Below are 19233 nucleotides of genomic sequence, written 5' to 3'. Positions count from 1 at the left end.
GGCATGCTCGTGCATGTAAACGGATTCATTTAAAAATGCTTAGATGACGAAAGAAGAAAGAGAGAAACAGACAAAGAAACTTACAGAGAGAGAGAAACTCTGACAGCTGGAGAAACACTGACACAAAGAAACAGTAAAAAGCGTGAGCAAGAAGCCGACAGATGGAGAGATATTTGCGCAAAGAGGCAAGAGAAAAAAAGGGCACAAAGGACAACAAAATAGTGGCACACAGGGTGAGTGAATAATAAATCATAAATCATGAGATCGAAACTTTAATGGAGTCAGGTGGGAAAATATAAAAAAATACACACACAGGTAACCTGTTCAAGAATTGACATAGAGCAGGAAGATAACATTATTACTTTAGACTCTTTGACATATAAACGGTAAGGCTATAATAAACATATAGTTAACTTTTATAAACTAAAACTCCACAAACTATAATTACTAATCCAATTATATGGATAAACTGGAATGTAATCAATGTAGTTTGCTGTTTAAAAAAGGTAATCAGTTGATGCATGATGTGTTTGATGTGGTAATAGTGATATCACTTTTAATGTAAAAGAGAAAGTTCACACTAGGCAGCTGCGAACTCGCGTCAAAGTTGCCAAGGAGTGATGTAAACAGAGATGGGAAGTAATGAAGTACAAATACTTCGTTACTGTACTCAAGTAGATTTTTCTGATATTTTTACTTTACTTTACTACTTATTTTTATGGCGACTTTTTACTTCTACTCCTTACATTTGAAAAAATTGGCTCGTTACTTTAGTTTTGAATCATTTCAATTGAGTTACCGTTATTATTTTTCACGTCATCAATACCAAATTCAATCTAATTGGATGGGAATCTACGTTGCATTTGACGCACCACTACAAGATGAATCGACAGATTCGGCGGTATTCATTCGCGGCAAATCATTGTAGCTTGGTGGCGGTAGCGTTAGCATAGTAGCATGGACGACGAGATGATTGAAAATGAACACAACAGAGATCTAGTCCTATTGGCAGACATCCATTTAAAATGTAGGCAACGGCATGAAAAAAGTGGTTTCTACTTTTACTTTTATATTTTAAGTAAATTTACAAGCCTGTACTTTGTTACTTTTACTTGAGTAAAGAAGCTTAATCAGTACTTCCACTTTTACCAGAGTATTTTTTAACACAAGTATCTGTACTTTTACTCAAATACGGAAAGTGAGTACTTTTGCCATCTCTGGATGTAAATTAACATCAACCTCTCCAGGTTGAATAATTGCCGCCACGCAAACCTTTCTGCCATGCTGCGCTCCCACAGTTTGTCAGCTGCTGTACCACAGAAAATAAAACTTTACATTTGTTTTATGTTAACGACTCATACACCTCTCAGGTAAGACCTCCTATTTGGAAACTATACACAATCTTGTTTTTTTTCTAATCAGTGAATGACCCCCTTTATAAGAGACAAATGACATTGAAAAGGACTCTACAAAAGATTATCACAGGAAGTTGAAGAAGCAATGCGAGAATCTTGATACTACAGACAGTGATGCACTGTCAGCCACATGAAGTGGACATCAATGCCATAACTCAGTGCATGACTGACTTCATAGAGTTCTGTGTACATAACACCGTCCTTACAAGAACAGTGACAAACCATGGATCACCAGTAATCTAAAGTGACTGCTAAACAAGTCAAAAAGAGCCTTCAGGAAGGGAAAAAGAGAATTAATGAGGTTTTTATATCATGATCTCTGCAGTTTTGCTGGTCTAATTTCTCACAAGACCCACCTGCTCAGCTCCGCCCCCTTCTCGTTACCACTCGTGACCACTATCCACCTGCATCTATCAGTATATAACCCACCTTCGAACAGACATCAGTGCCAGATTATTTCGAGCTGTTGGTGACATTTATTTCAGCATTCTGCTCCTGACTTCCTTCCTGCCTGACCTCTCTGTCTCTTGACACACGAGCCTGCCTGAGCAAGCCTGACCACTGTCTGAGCTGTGAGCCTGCCTGTTACCAGACCTGGATGTGTACCCTGACTCTGCATCGGATTTCCTCTGGATGCTCTATGGACCTTGGATCACCTAGCTCTGACCCTGGGGCTCATCTCTGACGATGGTTCTGGAAATCCTGGACCTCTTGCAAGTCATGGTCATCACAGTTCTGATCCTCCATCTGTCCCTTGACCATCGAGTACCGGCAAAAGCCCATTTCAGGGTACCGCTGATCAAAGCCGGGATCGTTGGCATGCCTATCAACCAGGAAGAGCCAGCGCTCACTGTTCCCACCAGACCCTGTGAGAAGGTTAGTGACCATTACTATCTTTCCATCGTGTAGAGTTCATTTTAATAATAATAATAAAAATTGAACTTTATTGATCTCACATTTGAGAAATGTATCTCTGCACCCATCTACTTGGGGAGCAGTGGGCTGCCATTGTGTAGCGTCTGCGGAGCAGTATGGGGTTAAAGGTCTTGCTCAGGGAGCCAGAGTGCAGGCTGTGGGGATTGAACCAGGTGTTCCAACCTTCTCAGCGCACAACCGCACTGCTTTAACCACTAGGCCAACACCCCCCTGCTCAGCTGCCGTCTCTGCTTCCAGGGGTTCAAAAATAATGCAACCATTTTTGGCATTTACTTAATCATATTTAGTTTATTTAACACAATTATTTCATGTTAGCAGGGTATGAGGTAAAACAATTGTGTTAAAGTAACTAAATATGATTAAGTAAATGCCAAAAGCGCTTGCATTATTTTTTCAGGTGTTCCAGAAAGAGATGCTGATGATTACTCCATGACCTGCCGCAGTTTACTTTTTACTAAACTGTCTTTAAAAATCACTTGTTTGTTCCGGCTGAATTCCTTACTCTCTGATTGTAACAGTAAACAGAAAGAAACTTAAGGTCATGATAAGAACGAACAAGGAGGAATACAAGATGAAGCTGGAAAAGTAAGCTCCAGCACAACAATATCAGAACTGTTTAGTCAGGGATAAAGAAGAAATAACTGAATAGCAAAATAACTGAATACATTCTTTAATAGAATAAATTAAGGAACAAGCCCAGCATCCAGTCACATGGACATCCCACCCTCCTTTGACCCAAGGTGTCCCTCTCAGACCTCAAATGTTTCATATTTCACCTCTGCCATGGAGGGTGTCAGTCCCAAAGGCCTGTGCAGAGCTGCTCTGTGGTATTCTACGGCTTTTCTATACCCTTAGCCTGATCCAGGAGACAGTTCCAGTACCGTGGAAGACCTCCTTCCTTGTCCCAGAACTAAAGAAAACCCAGCCTCTATGACCTGACATCCCACAACATGGAGGTCCTAAAGAAGATAAGCTTCAGGTGAACCAACTTTCTGTTGATTCACCTGAACAAGCAAACAAAGAGCTATAAGGCCCCCCTGTAGTTTGCTTATTGCAGGGGAGCTGAAGTGGCCATCATACACTTGCTTCATTAACGCCACTGTCATTTAGTCAAGTAGTTAGCACTGTTAGGCTCATGTTCTTTAATTCCTCCAGTGGTTTGGAGGAAGAATCAACTTGGCTTACTTTGTCAGAAACTACAGAATACTCAGGTAGAAGCCTCAACAATTGCCTGGTTCAAAGACTACCTGACAAACAGACCACAGTTTGTTAGACTAAAGGGTCTAAGACTGAAATGTCTGATAAAGTAGTTAGCAGCAAAGGAGCATCACAGGGGATAGTTGGGGCTGGATGTCCCTTCAAGCTAATCCTAAATATGTGATTTCTGGAAGGGAAGATAATATTCTGATACTCAGCTTTATGTGAATCAGATATGAACAAAAAAACAAGTTGCTGCTTATTGTCAATGAAAATCAACTGACCTGAAATTACAGTTATTGGTTATATGTAAGACACTGTGATTGGCAACAAAACTCCTTATTTGATAAAAAAAAAAAAAAGTTACGAGGCCAATGAAACTAATTTCTTTTCTAAAAAAAACTTTTAGACTACAAACCACAGCCCCAATGGTCTGGCTGCCGATTCTACTAACCATCAATTCCCTAATCAAAAAACCTAATATTAGGTTTTAGAATTAAAAAGTCAAACCACTTTCAAACAGATGTTTACCTGTTTCTTATGTTTGATCGGTAAAGTTTCTGGGTCGGTATGTGTTAGCCAGACATAAATTTGAAGTTAAAATGGGTTTTGTATTTTAATATATTATTATTATTATTATTATTATTTTTTTTTTTTAAGAAACCAACAAGTTAGAAAATTAAGGCAACATTTCTATTTTTTTTTATCAGAAAAACACATTTTTGTATCATCTAAATAATTTGAAAAAAAAAAATAAATAAATAAAGGAAAACGAAACCAGTAGGCTCGTTGACATTCATAAAGTATATACACTTTCAAGATTTGAAGGTTCTCTGAATAAATCATTCTGGGTTAATTTTTGACATAAGTACACAAAGCCTCTGTTACTGCTTCTGGCTTTAAGAGTAAAAATTAAAACTGTATATTTTCTTTTTAAATGATATCCCTATTACACATTGTTTTTGCACTTGCATAAAATGTCTTACCTTGTCTCATAATATTTCCAAGTCAAACTAGTAAACAAAAATGTTTAATAGCTTTTTTCTGTCAATACAGCCAGAAAAAGCAATGAAGAATTAAAGTCAAAAAAATTTGTAGAATTAATAAACACCTTTTCTATTTTGTCAATTACTACATTTTATTTATACATACTGTTATTAACCAAAGTGCAGGCACCTAGTAGCCTTGTATCCAAATTCCCCTTTTGGTGAAAGATATCTCATTTTGTAAAGTCACTGCATTAGTTTACCTCTTACACCTGATCCCACTCCCTGTAAGATTAAAGCTATCCACAACCCCTTATGCAAAAGGGACCTCTCAATCCTCCAATTCCTGCAAATGCTGTTAGGTTTGCACTGTGCAACAAGTGTGGGGCCAAATGAAAAACACCTACACACGCTGACACACTCACAGCCAGGGCCCCAGGGTTTGGCAACCAGCTGAGTGAGTGTTTTTAAGGTCATCACTTAAAAGATGATTCAGCCTAATCTCCTGATCCCCGTGGCCCTCTACTATCTCTCCTTTTTCCACAACCTCCCTTTCTATATCTTAGCCCCTTGGCGACCATCACCTCCTTTATCTATTTCCTATCCCTGGGCTTTGTTATTTCTGCATCCCTCTCACTCTCGCATCTCACAGTCCTCTCTCTCGCCTCCTCTGACTTCATTTCATTCTCGCTCCATATTCTCATTTTTTACTCATCCCTTATCTATCGCTCACAGGCCGAGGGAGAAGAGGGGCAGAAAATAAAGAGTGTCGGGCACTCATGCCACACATTTTGATTGCTGCTTGCACTTTGGGTAGAAACCCTTCCTCATGTCACTCTTAGTCTGACCCATAATCTAAAACTTAAGATTCTCTTTGTGCTGTTCGCCTTTTCTGTAATGACACTTGACCTTCAATCAAAGGTAAATGCAACTGTTTGTGTACACCGGCATGACATGCAGTAGCATCCAAATCTAAGAAAGAAATGTGCATATATGTGGAAACAAAAGTTTTATAATTTGAAATAAAAACTTGGACTTCATTCTGAGTTAATACCTATGCCTCAACACAGGCTGGGATGTAACAATTAATATATAATCAGTATTTGGTGGGAAATATGCAGAAACAACACACAACCAGATTCAACGTAGCAGAGCTTGGAGCAAACGCACCAGCAAACATGTACGGTGCATTAGAGTAGACAAAATTAAGAACACCAACACGCTGGTACGAAGCTGGCAGGTAGTTAATGGACTGCTGACAGGAAATGAGAAGACGTGTGCTATAACATCCACTGCATTTGTTCCTGCTTTGAATGTAAATCGAGCAGCTTTAGAGGTGAATTAATGATGAATATATGGTAGTTGTTGGATGATTTGACAAATGTTATTTTTTTTATCTGCTCCTTTAAGAAATACTTGATGCAAAATATTTTTATGACTTATGACATTTATGGCAATCCTGGTAAATATTATTAGTCTTAAAGTGTGTACATATTTAATTACAGCGACTTGATGTCATAAAGAAAAAACACATTTCCCTTATGTGAAACAATTGTTTGATTATAAAATCTCTTCTAAGACCCTTTAAGTAGGACTGTGTATCAAATTGAATTTAAAGAATAGATTTCATTCAAATTTTCAAGCTTAAGAAGTTTGGATCCAGTCTGATCTAAAACATATTGGTTATATTAAAAACACTTTTTAATTGTTACTTGAATTTCATGACTGTGTCATCATGCAACATATCCATACTAGTATTATATATCAACATTCAGCTGCAAATTATTCAAGTATGGTAGTTAATTTTGGCTGTTAGGACAGCGGAAAATGGATTTAAAAAAGATTGATTATTGGTTATGTGACTCAAACTTTAGGAATTAATCTGGGAATCCATGCAGAACTGGAAAATTCAAGCATCCCTACCCTCATGAAATAAAAAAAAGTTGAATTTAGTTTGTAATCCATGATCTTTTGTTTCCCTGGGGCTTAAATATAATGTGACACAAAGTTTTTTTTTTTTATATATTACTTCAAAAACGGGAAAGACACAAGAAAGTTCTATTCTAGTAAGATCTATATGAGTTGTTCTTTAAAAGTCACCAATTGACTCTAATAATATGAGTTCTTACTAATAGGAACCCATATACATGGTCAGATGAAAAATAAATATGAAAAAAATTAAACTCCAGCAGGGGCAAACACATTAAACAAAGATCCAATTTTTCTTGCAACTCAGTACATAGAGAATTATGCAGATGGTGGGGAGGAAAAATACAAATGTTACACTCAGAAATCATGCTTTCAGTTTCAGATGCAGTTGCAATGAAAGCAAAATCAAATTCAAAAATAGAATGTGGGGGTGCTTTACTCAGGATAGGTTGTTGGGAAATGAAATGATAGAATAGCATTAAATAGCATACAGAAATATTTGAATTTAAGATTTTAAACCCTAGTTTTACTTTTTAAAATCCTTTAAAAAAGTATTACACTCAATTTTTGCAGTTCTCTACAGAGTTGATAGTTCTGTACATTGATTGCTTCTTCAGTTATAAAGACAAGGTCAAATTGAAAAGAATAGCTTTACCCTACAACATTCCCACAGTTGTAGGGGTACCAATTCTAAAATCATAGATCTATGCAGTGAAGAAATATCTAAATGCAGCACAGTATTCACTCATTGCATTGCTTCCTTACTGTCTTAGGGCCTGGAGATATGAAGAAAGGTGCAGCAGGGAAGTTCTTTCTGTTTCTGAATGTGTGAAAGTGGTGGAAGTCTAAAAGATGGGGGCAAATTGTCTGAAGTTTATCCTTTCAGAATGGTAACACACATGACCCAACTCCCGCTTCTATCTGTAAACCTCAGCTGTCTGTAGAGGATGAGAGTTGGAAAAACACCAGGGACTCTCGTGGCTACCTGCTGTTTCCGTAGAAACACAGTCTGCATGGCAGCTCCACCTCAGCACAGCTGGAGGTTGGTGTGTGTGTGTGTGTGTATTTGTGTGTATGTGCTATTTCCTTTTCGAGTTGTGCTCACTCTGTTGCCCTTTCGGCTACGCTGCAGCAATTTCTTTTTATTTTAGAAGTCATGTCCGCAAAACGGGGCAAATGAGCATCCACTAGTTTTATTTGGGATTACTGAGAGAGAGGAGAAATGGGAGACATGATTGAGAGACAGGAAGATAATATTTGGGTCAAAATCGGTCATTTCTGACAGAGAAATACCTTGACAGTTGTTGGGAATAAGTACGTGCAAACAAACAAACAAAAACACAGAACTTAGTCTTCTTCAAAAAATGTGATTTTAAAACCTTGTGACTGAATTTGTAAAGGTTTGAGCAAACATCAAGGATGTGGAATGTGAGTGCTGCAGAGAGAAGCCACTCTGATAGAATACCAATAGAGTGCAGCGCTTTGACTGACAAGCTCAGTTTACTCGATGTATAAGGTGTAAAGGTTGCTATGAAACTGCACATCATTACATACCTTTGTGTATATCTGCGCCCTGTATCCCCTTCCATTCAATGATTCAATTTGATTGCAAAAGCACTGGTCTGTTAGCAAAACGCTGATAGTGCCTAAGCTCATAGAGCATGCTTAGATCTAACGTCCATATTAGACACAATCAGCATTAAAAATACCGGGCTGAATGGAAAAAAAAAGTCACAAATTTTATCTTCTAACTTGCTGCCACAATACAGCAATATATTGTAATTCAATTCATTAAGATTTAATGTGATGGATCAGAAGAAAGGAATAATTGCATTAAATGAGGTTAAAGTAGACTGAAACATTTTTACACTACAAAATCGAAAAGTATTTGAATTGAGCTCTTCTTAATGCATAATTAACAGAAAACATCTTCAATTTCAATTACAGTTTCAAGAAAAAATAAATCATCTATTGATTTCCTTATAAATTACAGTTAGGGACAATCTTTCAGTCTCATAAAATCCAAATAAAACACAAAATACTGCTTCCTCTGCAGTTTGCACTACAGGTGAACAACCATAATTAATGGGTTCATATAGAGTCACAAATATTGAAAGAGACAAAACAAATATTGAAAGAGACGTTTAAAGTAGTGTAATGATTTAGATTTATGACTACTAAAAAACTAATTAGATCTCAGGCACAGGGGCCTTCTAATGTAGCAGTAAGGGATGTATGGAGAATTTAAACCAGACTGATTGACTTAATTTGACTGAGCATAGTTATGTTTACAATTAACTTCACTTTTAAACTTAATATTTGTAGGGTTTACTGCTTCATCATTGCTTTTTCCATTCAGATATTTGTTAGTTTAAACACTGCTTTAGCAACACCTTCTCCATAACACAAAATCATCCAAATTACTTTTTCTTTTTGTCATTAATCTGATTCCCTGTCAAATTAGACTTTATTTAAGATTGCAAAAATCAAAGCAGGGTTTAAATATCTCTCATACTTAGAATCTAAATAATCATATTTTGTCTATAAATAGGATACCTGTTACTTAGGTGGTAGTAAATGTGTAGGAAGACTGCTTGACTTTTTTCCTTCCTCCTTTAAAACCAAAATATTTCACTTTTATTTTGACTCGGGATGCATCAGATCCACCAGCAGGGTTATCTCTGTAAAGTTTCGTAGTTCGTATCCAGTATAGAGTTATGCATGAAAAATGTCACCGACTTATTTTTCCAGCTAAATGCTTGTTGATAATAAATGCACACAAACCTGCAAATAGTGGAACGATCGTTCCTTCAGCTTGTTCTCTATGGGCACCAAGGCTTTATCATAACCTCCTTCTCTGGTGGTTGGATAAACCTCTCTGGCTTGACTCACTGTCATGGCTGACCAGGTGCTTCGCTTCAGGGAGTGACCGTGGTGCCCATGGTGACCACCACCCTCGCCACCTGCCAGGGCTATCGTGGTACATGCCATGCACTCTCCAGACCCCGGTCCCCCGCCACGGTCCTTTGGTTTCTTCATGGTTAGCTCTTGAATGGCAGCATCAAGACTCTCATGTCCAGTGGGATACCCCCGTCTGCCCCCACTGACCAAGAAACTGCTATCACTATCCAGGTTATCATCAGAGCTCCACCATCCAGCTGTTCTGCTGCGGTGGCGCCGTCCCGATTCGTGCCGAGAGTCTCCACTTTTGCTCCGCTCCCGAGACTTGCTTCTTCTGGTTGAGCGAGACTGGTGGCCTGAGTTGTGGAGGTCCTCCCCTGCACTTCTGTGCCCCCCTCCTCTGTCACCTCGATACTCTGCACCTCCCCTCATGCCATTGTACTCCCGTTTGGTAGGTGCTTCAAGGGAATGGGACTTGGCAAAGAGGCGTTGCACTGAGTTGACCAAGTGGCGGATACGCGATGGGCTCTCGCTACGATGCTCAGCGCCTCCACTTGCAGAGCGCTGGTACTGTAGGGTATGGAAGCCATCTGGATGGAAGGGACCCTGCTTCTCAAACTGATCTATTAAGTTCGGAGGAATGCGATGCATCTTCCCACCATGGCCTGAAGACATGCATTCCTCACAAGAGTCAAACGACTGGAGTGGAGGATGCTGGCTGGGGTGTGAGCGAGGGAAGGTGCCAGAATGGCTATGGGAGTGTGAATGTGCATGTGAGTGAGAGTGGGAGTGATGCCTCTCCAGTGCCAATGCCTCAGTTGGACCACCCGAGTAATAGTGCCCATCGCTGCGACCTGGGTAGTAATCTCTGCCTGGGCCATCGCAGTCATCCGGCGCACAGTGGCATGGGCCTCCTCCGCCACCACCAGAGGAATGCTGAGACATGCTGCGGCTGACATGGTACCCTTTCATAGGCGCCGGGGCGTGGTGGGCCGTCCGGGCCGAAAGGGGGCGCTGTGGGCGTGACAGGGCTGCACTGGTCTCACCTGGAAGCAGAAGAGAAATACAAATTAGGCCTCACAATTACATTGGGCATGTAAGTTACTATATTAACTTAAGTCCTGATAGTGTACAGTTTTTAGATATTTTCAGTTTTGACATATTAACAAAGGATACATTCGAGAGGATACATATATTACAGCTAGAATATTCTGACAGAGTAAAGGTAGAAATTTGTGTGTGAATGAAACTCAGTTTAATGAAATTATAAAATCTAACATTTATGACAACAAAAAACTACGTTCTTTAAGAATGAGGTCATAACAAGCACCTCAACTTGTTCATTTTGGGGTCAGACACTCTCTAGGCTCTGGTTGTTGATGTGGTATGTTCTGTCATTGCAACCTTTCCTGTTTATAGTGGCTGAAAGTCAATACAAAGTGTCTTTTAGGTTAAAAATTGAAAGGACCCGTTTATAAAATATTTTTGGCCGGCAAGTTTTAACATTTTCAAGAAAGTGTAGGTATTTATAAACTGCCACAGTTCAATAAAAAACAGTTTGAATTGAGTAATAGGTATCAGAGCTATGTCTTGTATTTTAAAACCAGGGGAGGTTAACCCTTTATATATATATTCATTTTTCACATGCTAATAGCTCTGCCGAAGCCTTTAAGGCTTGCATGTAGTGTCTGTCTCCCAGAAAAACCTCTGGATAAGCTTTTCTGACTGGTTGACACAGTGCATTTAGCTGCAAAATGTCCAATTTCTGAACCCAGAGTGGAACACTGGGACGTCCCGATGCTTGGATGCTCTGATGCTTGGATGTCTGCAGCCCCAGCGGCTTGCAGGCAACAGGACCTCTCTACGCAGGTCGATGCTATCCACTATAGACATTCGATGTCAGTGATCTGGGCATCAGATGCTCTGAAGCCCTGAACGCTTTTGGTGTGAAAGCACCATTAGAACAACAACTACTAGGTGGATGACTTTGACTACTATTGTCCTAAAGAGGGTCAGGAATACAGGCCTAATACAGTTAAGCTGTAACATGTCTGAATCTAGTCCTCACCAAGAAGAGATTTGATACAGAAAAACTGCACAAATCTGCAATAACTTGCAATTTTGTCCTCATATTAATGTACTGTATTCTGACCAACGTTTTTTCATGTAATACGTGAATCTAGATATTACTTTTTTTTTTTTATATTAAGTCCTCTGCTGCAACATTATTTTTTTCTCTGAGCTAAAATTGCCTTGAGACTTTATCGCCTTCTTTTATTTTTCTCAGCAAGTAAAACCATAATTGCACTCGTTACAGGGGTATTCAGAAGATTTTCTATTTCATAACATCAGAGAAAAAAGCAAATTGCAAAAAAAGGAACTTCGTTTCATCTTTGTAACAAAAGCGTCACTTCATGTTCAAATCCAAAACAAACAATGCTGGTGTAAACATTAATTTATCAGCCAGTTAATAGGCAAGAGCAGACAGCTTTATTTTTCACATTCAACTTATAGACCTCTATGCTGATAAATCAAAAATAAAACCTCTTTTACTTTCTTGGTCCCTTCATTCTGTTTTGCTGTTATTCCCGTCCCACTCTATCATATCTAATTAGACATTATGGCCTTTCCTGTTGCCTGTCTTTTCCATCTTAAGGAAATCTCTGCCTGGTGTTGTCATTTGCAGCCAAGATGTGTTTATCGATCACTTGCATCTGATACACAAGTGATGAAAGAGTGGCAGCGTGGGTGATTTCACTTGCTCCTCCAAATGATGATGTGCTGAGTTGCAACATTAACATTGTAACAAAGGGAAGTGAACACAACAATGGGGGGAAAAAACAATGATATTTCCCTCATAGCACCAAAAAATATGTGCATTTCTAAAAATGAGGTTTTTTATATTTTCTTGATGTGCATTGAAATTGTAAAGTGTTCGATATAACCAATTCGGAAAATCTGTATTGATTTATAGTTTAAAAAAAGTATTTTCACACTTGAGTAGATAAAATTTTTCCTTTTTTCCCCAAATGTTTCACAAATAATGATAATGTGATGATGGAAATTTATATCTACTTAAAGGCATAGTCTACAATCTTTTATTTCCGGGTAGATTATCTAAATAAGTGGTTTTCCTAAATGTCAATCATTTTGGTGATTTGTTTACATGAGGCCATCCTACGTGATCACCCCGTTAGCTATCCTTTTTCTGGGCATGCACACTTCCAGGCGTATATCTGTGGTGAGCTATGGTTTCAGACAGTCATTAAAGCTCACCACTCTCACCACGGCTCTTTGAAAATGGCTGAGGGTCATAAGAGGAAAAATGTCTACGTGGTGTATAAGAAGAAAAGAGAAAGGCCTCAGAAGAGGCAGATATATCGCGGAATGCTTCTGGTGGAGAGCTCTCCTCGCAAAGCATGATCAGGGTTTATACAGGAATGAATAACTGTAATTTAATGCTTTTTAATGCTCTTTTAATGCTCTAAGAAATAATTTTATTGCCACGAAAAGGTACCCGTCGACAGGCTGCAGCCATGCCCCGAATTCCTTGTTTTCCAACCACTTTAGTTGAAATTGGCATTCTGCCCCATTCTCTAGCTTTTTCTCTTCTTTTCCGAACATACGTCTTTGCGATCAACCGGAAGCAGTTCCATGCAAATATATCGTGATATAATACTGTATGTCTGACAAAATTGTATTTATGAACCTTTTTTTTAAAAGAAAGCTTTTAAAATGCCACAATAAACACATTTAATTAATATAATTTCAATTAAGGCCTTAATTTAAAAAATATGATTTTTAATGACCAGCGGAAACCCTGATAATGGCATTTACTGTCGCCATAGAGTGCCGCTACCCGACAGCAGCAACCAATAACAATGATGGCACAGGAATTACATAGTATACCAATAGGGAAGTGATCATCTGTCCAAACTGTAAGTTGACTGAGTTTACCATGAAGTCCACTATATAGTCCCCGCTCTATATAGTGATTATTTAGGGGTTAGGGCGGACGTTTGGACACAGTAAGCTTGTATGAGCTATGACAACAGCAACTTTTAAACAGAGTGTGCACGAGGAGCAAAGGGCTGATGCATGCTCTTTCACATGCATTTTTTTTTTAATTGGATAGGGCAGGTCTTTTAAAAAATTCAAGAAAATCCTCTACAATACCTTTAATCAATCTTTTCTATACAAAACCATAACATGCTGTGTTTCTTTTAGGATTTCTTTTTTTTTTTTTTATGTTCAATAACCTTAATGATTTTATTTGGGAAAGAGAGGACAGTGTTGGGGTGTAACAAGGTTCCTTGCCATGACATTAAGTAATTGATCAGCAATAATAATGACAGCAATTTGGAAGAAAAACAGATAGAAATTTGTTATGAAATTACATTGACTTTTAACAATGCCGATAATTACATCTAATTATACAGCTTTAGACTTATTTACACCTTCAGACGTAAGCTTATAGAGGTAAGACTGAGATTTTCAAGTGCAAGTGAAATCACCTAGGCAACATAAAGTGCCTGGATGGTGAGAAAATAAAAGATATTTGTCTTTTTATGGCGTGTATATAAAAACCGGGTCTCTATTTTATTTTGTTTTTTGCCTTTGCTGTTTTCTTCAACAGATTCTGTTAATTTTTAGTAAGTGTTGGGTTCATTTATTGAATTTTTACTACCTAAAATGTATTAAGGACTGAATTATTTAATCAGCTGGAACTTTAGAAACAACAGACTGAAAGCTTTGAAAGTGTTTAATATTATATATTGTTATATTTTATGTTTATTGGAGAGTTTCACTTCAGTTAAGAAGAATTAAGTCCTGTTTGGACTCCAAGGCCACAACACGTCTAAGAGAGTGACAATGTGCAATCATGCACATTGTCATAGATGAATAACGAATAGTTCAGTAGGTAAAATGGACGTACGGAGAAGTTCAAACCCCATCGACACCTCTTTTCTCTGCAAATCTCGCAATTCTAAACTTCCACCATAAAACAGGTGAATCCAAACAAAGCCCCAAATTGACGTAAACTCTAGGATTTAGCCTTATTTGAGACAGCAAAATTGACATACAGACCAGCCCACTGGTTCACTGGTCCAAGAACATGAATAAGGTAGATGTAAGACACCAGTTTAGCTGGTTAGCCTACAGTTGGGGCTACTTCTACAAGAATTACTGTACAAAGCAGGCAGTTTCTCTATTGAAAATGAGCAAGAACCATGGGTGTAAATGCAGTGTTCCAGGCTGCCAGAGAAAGGAGAACATCTTCTCAGTCTTTCCAAGGAAGGCATGGATTATTTTTGTGTATCAGAAGATTCTTGCAAAGTTTGATGCTCAGTGGTTCTTTTGCTCTAAGCATTTTACCAAAGACAGCTTTCAAAATCTTGGACAGTTCAGCTGGGTCGCTGACTGGACCGGACCGGGCATTCAAACCGAGCCGTCAGCTCCAGGGCTGATCCGGGAGTGGTGGCAGGGAGCCAGCTGGGGACGGAGCGGCTGAACCCGACCCGGTGACGGTATGCTTTGCCCTACCTCCCTTACCGTGCTTCCCACAGAGCCGCCGGTGTCCAGGCTACCGTCACTGGTTCGGGTTTTTCTCCGATCCGATGGGGTTCCCGGACCAGCCCTGAAGCTGACGGCTCGGTTTGACATGCTGCACTGTAGTCGACCAAAATCCGAGTATGAAATTCCCCCCAGACATTTTGTTAGGTATGAAATGTAGGACATGTCCTGGAAAAAGAGGACGTCTGGTCACCCTACCATATCAACAATTTGATGTTTCAGTGAGTGCTTCTTGTTATGAAGTGCACAGCTCATCTAAATATTCATGAGCATACCAAGGGCGTTCAACCAGGCTTGCTTTAGGGCTCATACAACAGCAAATATGCCATTTTCAGCCAAACCAATGTTACATACCCTATTCAGAAAACTTAAGGACCAGCACCAAATACACTATAGAATCATTCTATGACCCCTTTAATAATAATAATCAAATTGTTTTTATTAGTTTTTCATATTATCTATGACCCCTTTGAAAAAAATGCTGACTGAGTGAAATCCATCAATCCATGAAATCCATTTATTTAACTGTAGTGAATCTTTGAATACCTTTTTCCCCAAGGTAAAAGTAATACACTTCCCTAAGACATGTTTGAATTATTGTTGCTACTCACTTCATGAAGACTTCTTATGGTTTATATTGAGCAAAAGAAGGAGCAGAATTTATTTATATGGCAAAATTTTAATTATCCCTTCAAGAGTAACATTTAAAACTCTGTGCTCATTGTGAGGGAGCTGAACATTTGAAAGTGAATTAGAGTAATTAACTATGAATTTAAATAGGTTTCTCTCTCTCGAAACACATCCCCATTTTGTACCAAAGTTCAACTGTATCAAATGAGCATAATATGAGCCACATATGAGGTGACCAGATTAAAAAAACAACCAGTTTATAGCACAGCTGAGAAGGCAATCTTCTCCACAAAGCATATGCTGTAAATGGAACGAACACACCCTGCAGCAGGAATGTGGCTCATTGAAAGTCCTATTATCCACAAAGCCTGACTGCTGTAAGTAAAAAAAAAGGCAGAGTAAAAACTAGATAAAGAACATCTTTTGATTGCCTTCTCTTGCACATGGATAACAACTAAGATTACATTCTAAGTGTTGTAATCATGTTTTTTTTATTTAACTCGCTTTAAATGGTACCGTTGTAATCATATCCTCTATTAACCACCCCTTCACTAACTACATAATAAATCGCAGGCACACAATCAGTTCATAAAACCCACAAGCATTTGCCTTCATTTGTAAATGTGACCAAATCGAGATGAAATTACGTGCTGAGAGCCAGAATCAAACTGCTTAGCTGGATGATATTCACTGGGCTCCTGCTCTTGTGTTTGCTGGCCTCACACAGACATGAGATGGAGGACAGATGCTGGGATAATCATTAAATAGAGCGTGGCCTGTTTGCCTTGATTGGCTGAATGAAAGCTGCCAGGGAAAAAACTCACTCACTTCGAGCTGTGACATTGGTGTATCCGTGACGACGGCCCTCTCAAAGTCAGATTTCCACCGTGAACCGATTTCAGACAGCCGTAGCCACTGGTTGGACTAGGCTACCTTTCATTAGGTGATTGTGTGTAGCTTTGCAAAATTGGTAGTTCATGCAATATATTTGCTGTTTTTTCTTGTTAAAGAGCAAAAGAGACAGCAGGGTCAAAACAAAGCTACCTTTGTTCAACTTCCCAGCTTTTGGACAAGTCTATCACATTGTACTATGTGCAAGTTCTTGCACCATCTGCATCAAATAGATTTTAAATCACTTTTTTTTTACTCAAAAAGCTAATTTTGCAATTAAAAAGTTAACAAAATACCTCTGGGTGACAAGGGTGTTTTAATCCAAGTCTAAAATACAACATGGCTGCCTCAGGGGATATTCAGGTGCACCTTGCTAGTTCCAGGTTGGACTCCCTTTCTTAATTCTTCATGGCATAGATTCAACACGTCACTGGCAACATTCCTCAGAGTGTTTGTTCCATATTGACCAATTAGCATAAAAAAGATGCTACAGATTTGTTAGCTGGAGATTCATGATGCACATCCCAAAGGGGCTTGGATGGGCTGGATTGAGATCTGGTGACTGTGGAGGCCATTCGGGTACAGTGAACTAATACAAGTCTGAGATGATCTTCACTTTATGACATGGTGCTTTATATTCCTATAATTAGCCATCAGAAGATAGGTGCACTTTGGCCATAATTGGACAGACATTATTGGTAATACACTCACATAGGTTGTGTAATTAACAGAATGCTCAGTTGTTGAGGGGCAGAGAGTGTGCCAAGAAGATATCCCCCACATCATTACACCACCACCACCAGCCTGAACCGTTGCTACAAGGCAGAGGCGGCAGAAGTCATCAGATCTCCAGCTGTGAAAGTTATTTTAGAAAGTACCACTCATGGTAACATCAACCCTCTTCTGTAGGGAAACCAGCACAGATGGATAAAGAATGGTGTGACATCACCACTGCTTCATGACCATTGACGAAAATATGTATATGTATAGATAAGGTTTTGCCAGTAAAAGCTTAACAAACAGAGGTATTTGGCATTGCTAATTAATGCATATGGAGAAATTAATGTGACATAATGCCACTTCTTCACAAAATGTTATTTTTAAGAATAAGTCTAACAAAACCTGCCTAAATTGGAGATTATAAAAACTCTTTACAAACAACAGAACACCATTAATTTCAGAGGCTCAGTTATTAAGAATTAGAAAATCCCATTCATGCCTCTGTGAGACACAAAGCAAACATCTTAAAACAAAACAAAAATGACTGCAATTGGTGTAATCTAAGCACAAGAAAAATGCTACTATTATTATAAACCAAAAGTGTGTAAGTATTTTCTTTTTGTTTTTACAATGACTGAATGTTCATTCAGTGGAGTATATCAAATAGCATGTTGTGACAGATTGTTTGCAGTCACTTGTAACAGTGCGTGTCCCTAATTCTGAACAGACATTAAAGTGAGCATTAGTGAGTTGCCTAGAGGCGTGAATTTAACCATGTTGTGTTTATTATGAAGTCTTTGGTTTTGGAACACCCTGCCGGCTTGGAGCTGTCAGTCATACCAAGACACAAGCAGTGCCTAAATGCGTGCGTGCACAGCGCCCTTGCACAAAACAAGAAATGACTAAAATAAGGTACCAAACACATTATAATAATGGCTGACACTTTCCTGGATGTCCTTCTCTCTGTCTTGGTTCATTTCTCATCCTCTCAATCTCTCCCTGTGACCTACTTCTATCTATTCTCCAGTCATATGCCCCCCTACTCAGATTTCCTCTATGGTTTTTAATTTGATTTTTTTCCCCCTACCTGTCAATCAACTCTGTCTCTTTTACTGTCATCCCTTGTTATTGGGAAAATTATGACTTTTTTCCCCGCATTTGCTTGGCCTGTGCTTGTCTACCTCGTGCTCTCAATTATGTATTTCTAAATATGTAACACAAGTTTTGTTTTATGCTACACAAAAGAATTTAAGGAGGATGCTTTATTTGTTCTGGGCCTCATTGTATTTTAAATCCCACATGACTTTTGACATATATGGACCAAGTCTTTTACTATATTATTAAAACTGATCCTACATGGAAATTTTCTGCTTTTTTATGTCCCTTTTTTTTGCTTTCACATTCCAATCACTCTCCAGTCAGCTCTCCTCCTACTTCCTCTCAGTGTCAAAGGAAATATTCAGTAGCGGCTCAGTTCGGAGCTGTTAAACATCCTTTTATTGTTTAACGCCGCTTGGCATCGATGAGGTTGTTACGGAGGCTTCGGGTCTGAAGCTGTTTCAGTTTAAATATTAATGCGATCCTGCCAGCTGCCCTGACCCACTTTGCTAACAGCTGAGTCTGCCCGCTCTCTTGCGTCTCCATGAATACTGGGTCAGAAGGGGCACCACATTAGTGGAATACTGAAAACTAAACATCTGGAAACAGCAATTGAGACATTTTATTTTTTCCTTTTGTAACTCGCTTTTTGCCTGTTTGGACCCAGGACACTTAAAATCTTCACAACAGATTAGCATTAAAATAAATTCTATGGTAATAAAAGAGCCTTTAATTAGTTTCAAACATTGGAAGCCGACAGTAGTTGACAAAAGCTGTGAAATATTTGGTAGACTAAGTCTATACTTGATTTACAAAATTGGACATAATCAGGTTTAAAAGAGAAACGTTGGGTTTAAAAGCCTGGCATATAACAGGATTAATTATCAATTCTAGAATATGAAACATATCTAATAAATGAAAATAAAAAATAAAGAAAGGTGTCCCAAAAATGTGGT

At 38.7% G+C, this 19233-nt stretch overlaps 1 protein-coding gene across 4 annotated transcripts in view; it reads right to left on the bottom strand.

The window, feature by feature from the left end:
• dlgap3 (discs, large (Drosophila) homolog-associated protein 3) overlaps window positions 1–19233 on the bottom strand; it is a 237876-nt gene that overhangs the window by 25011 nt on the left and 193632 nt on the right. For 2 of the 4 annotated variants that reach the window (XM_038286840.1, XM_038286841.1), the window contains exons 3-4: window positions 9248–10410; window positions 85–117 (exon numbers count right to left, since the gene is read on the bottom strand). In XM_038286840.1, coding sequence (XP_038142768.1) covers window positions 85–117; window positions 9248–10336 — 1122 coding nt within the window. In that variant the 5' untranslated portion in view covers window positions 10337–10410. The remainder of the gene's footprint in view (window positions 1–84; window positions 118–9247; window positions 10411–19233) is intronic. The other 2 variants (XM_038286842.1, XM_038286843.1) reach the window with 1 other exon arrangement.

The sequence above is a fragment of the Cyprinodon tularosa genome, unplaced genomic scaffold, assembly GCF_016077235.1.
Source record: "Cyprinodon tularosa strain WSP-4 unplaced genomic scaffold, ASM1607723v1 ctg230, whole genome shotgun sequence".
Taxonomy (NCBI): Eukaryota; Metazoa; Chordata; class Actinopteri; order Cyprinodontiformes; family Cyprinodontidae; genus Cyprinodon; species Cyprinodon tularosa.
Note: the sequence above shows the minus strand (reverse complement) of the source record. Positions and strands in the feature narration are given on the sequence as shown.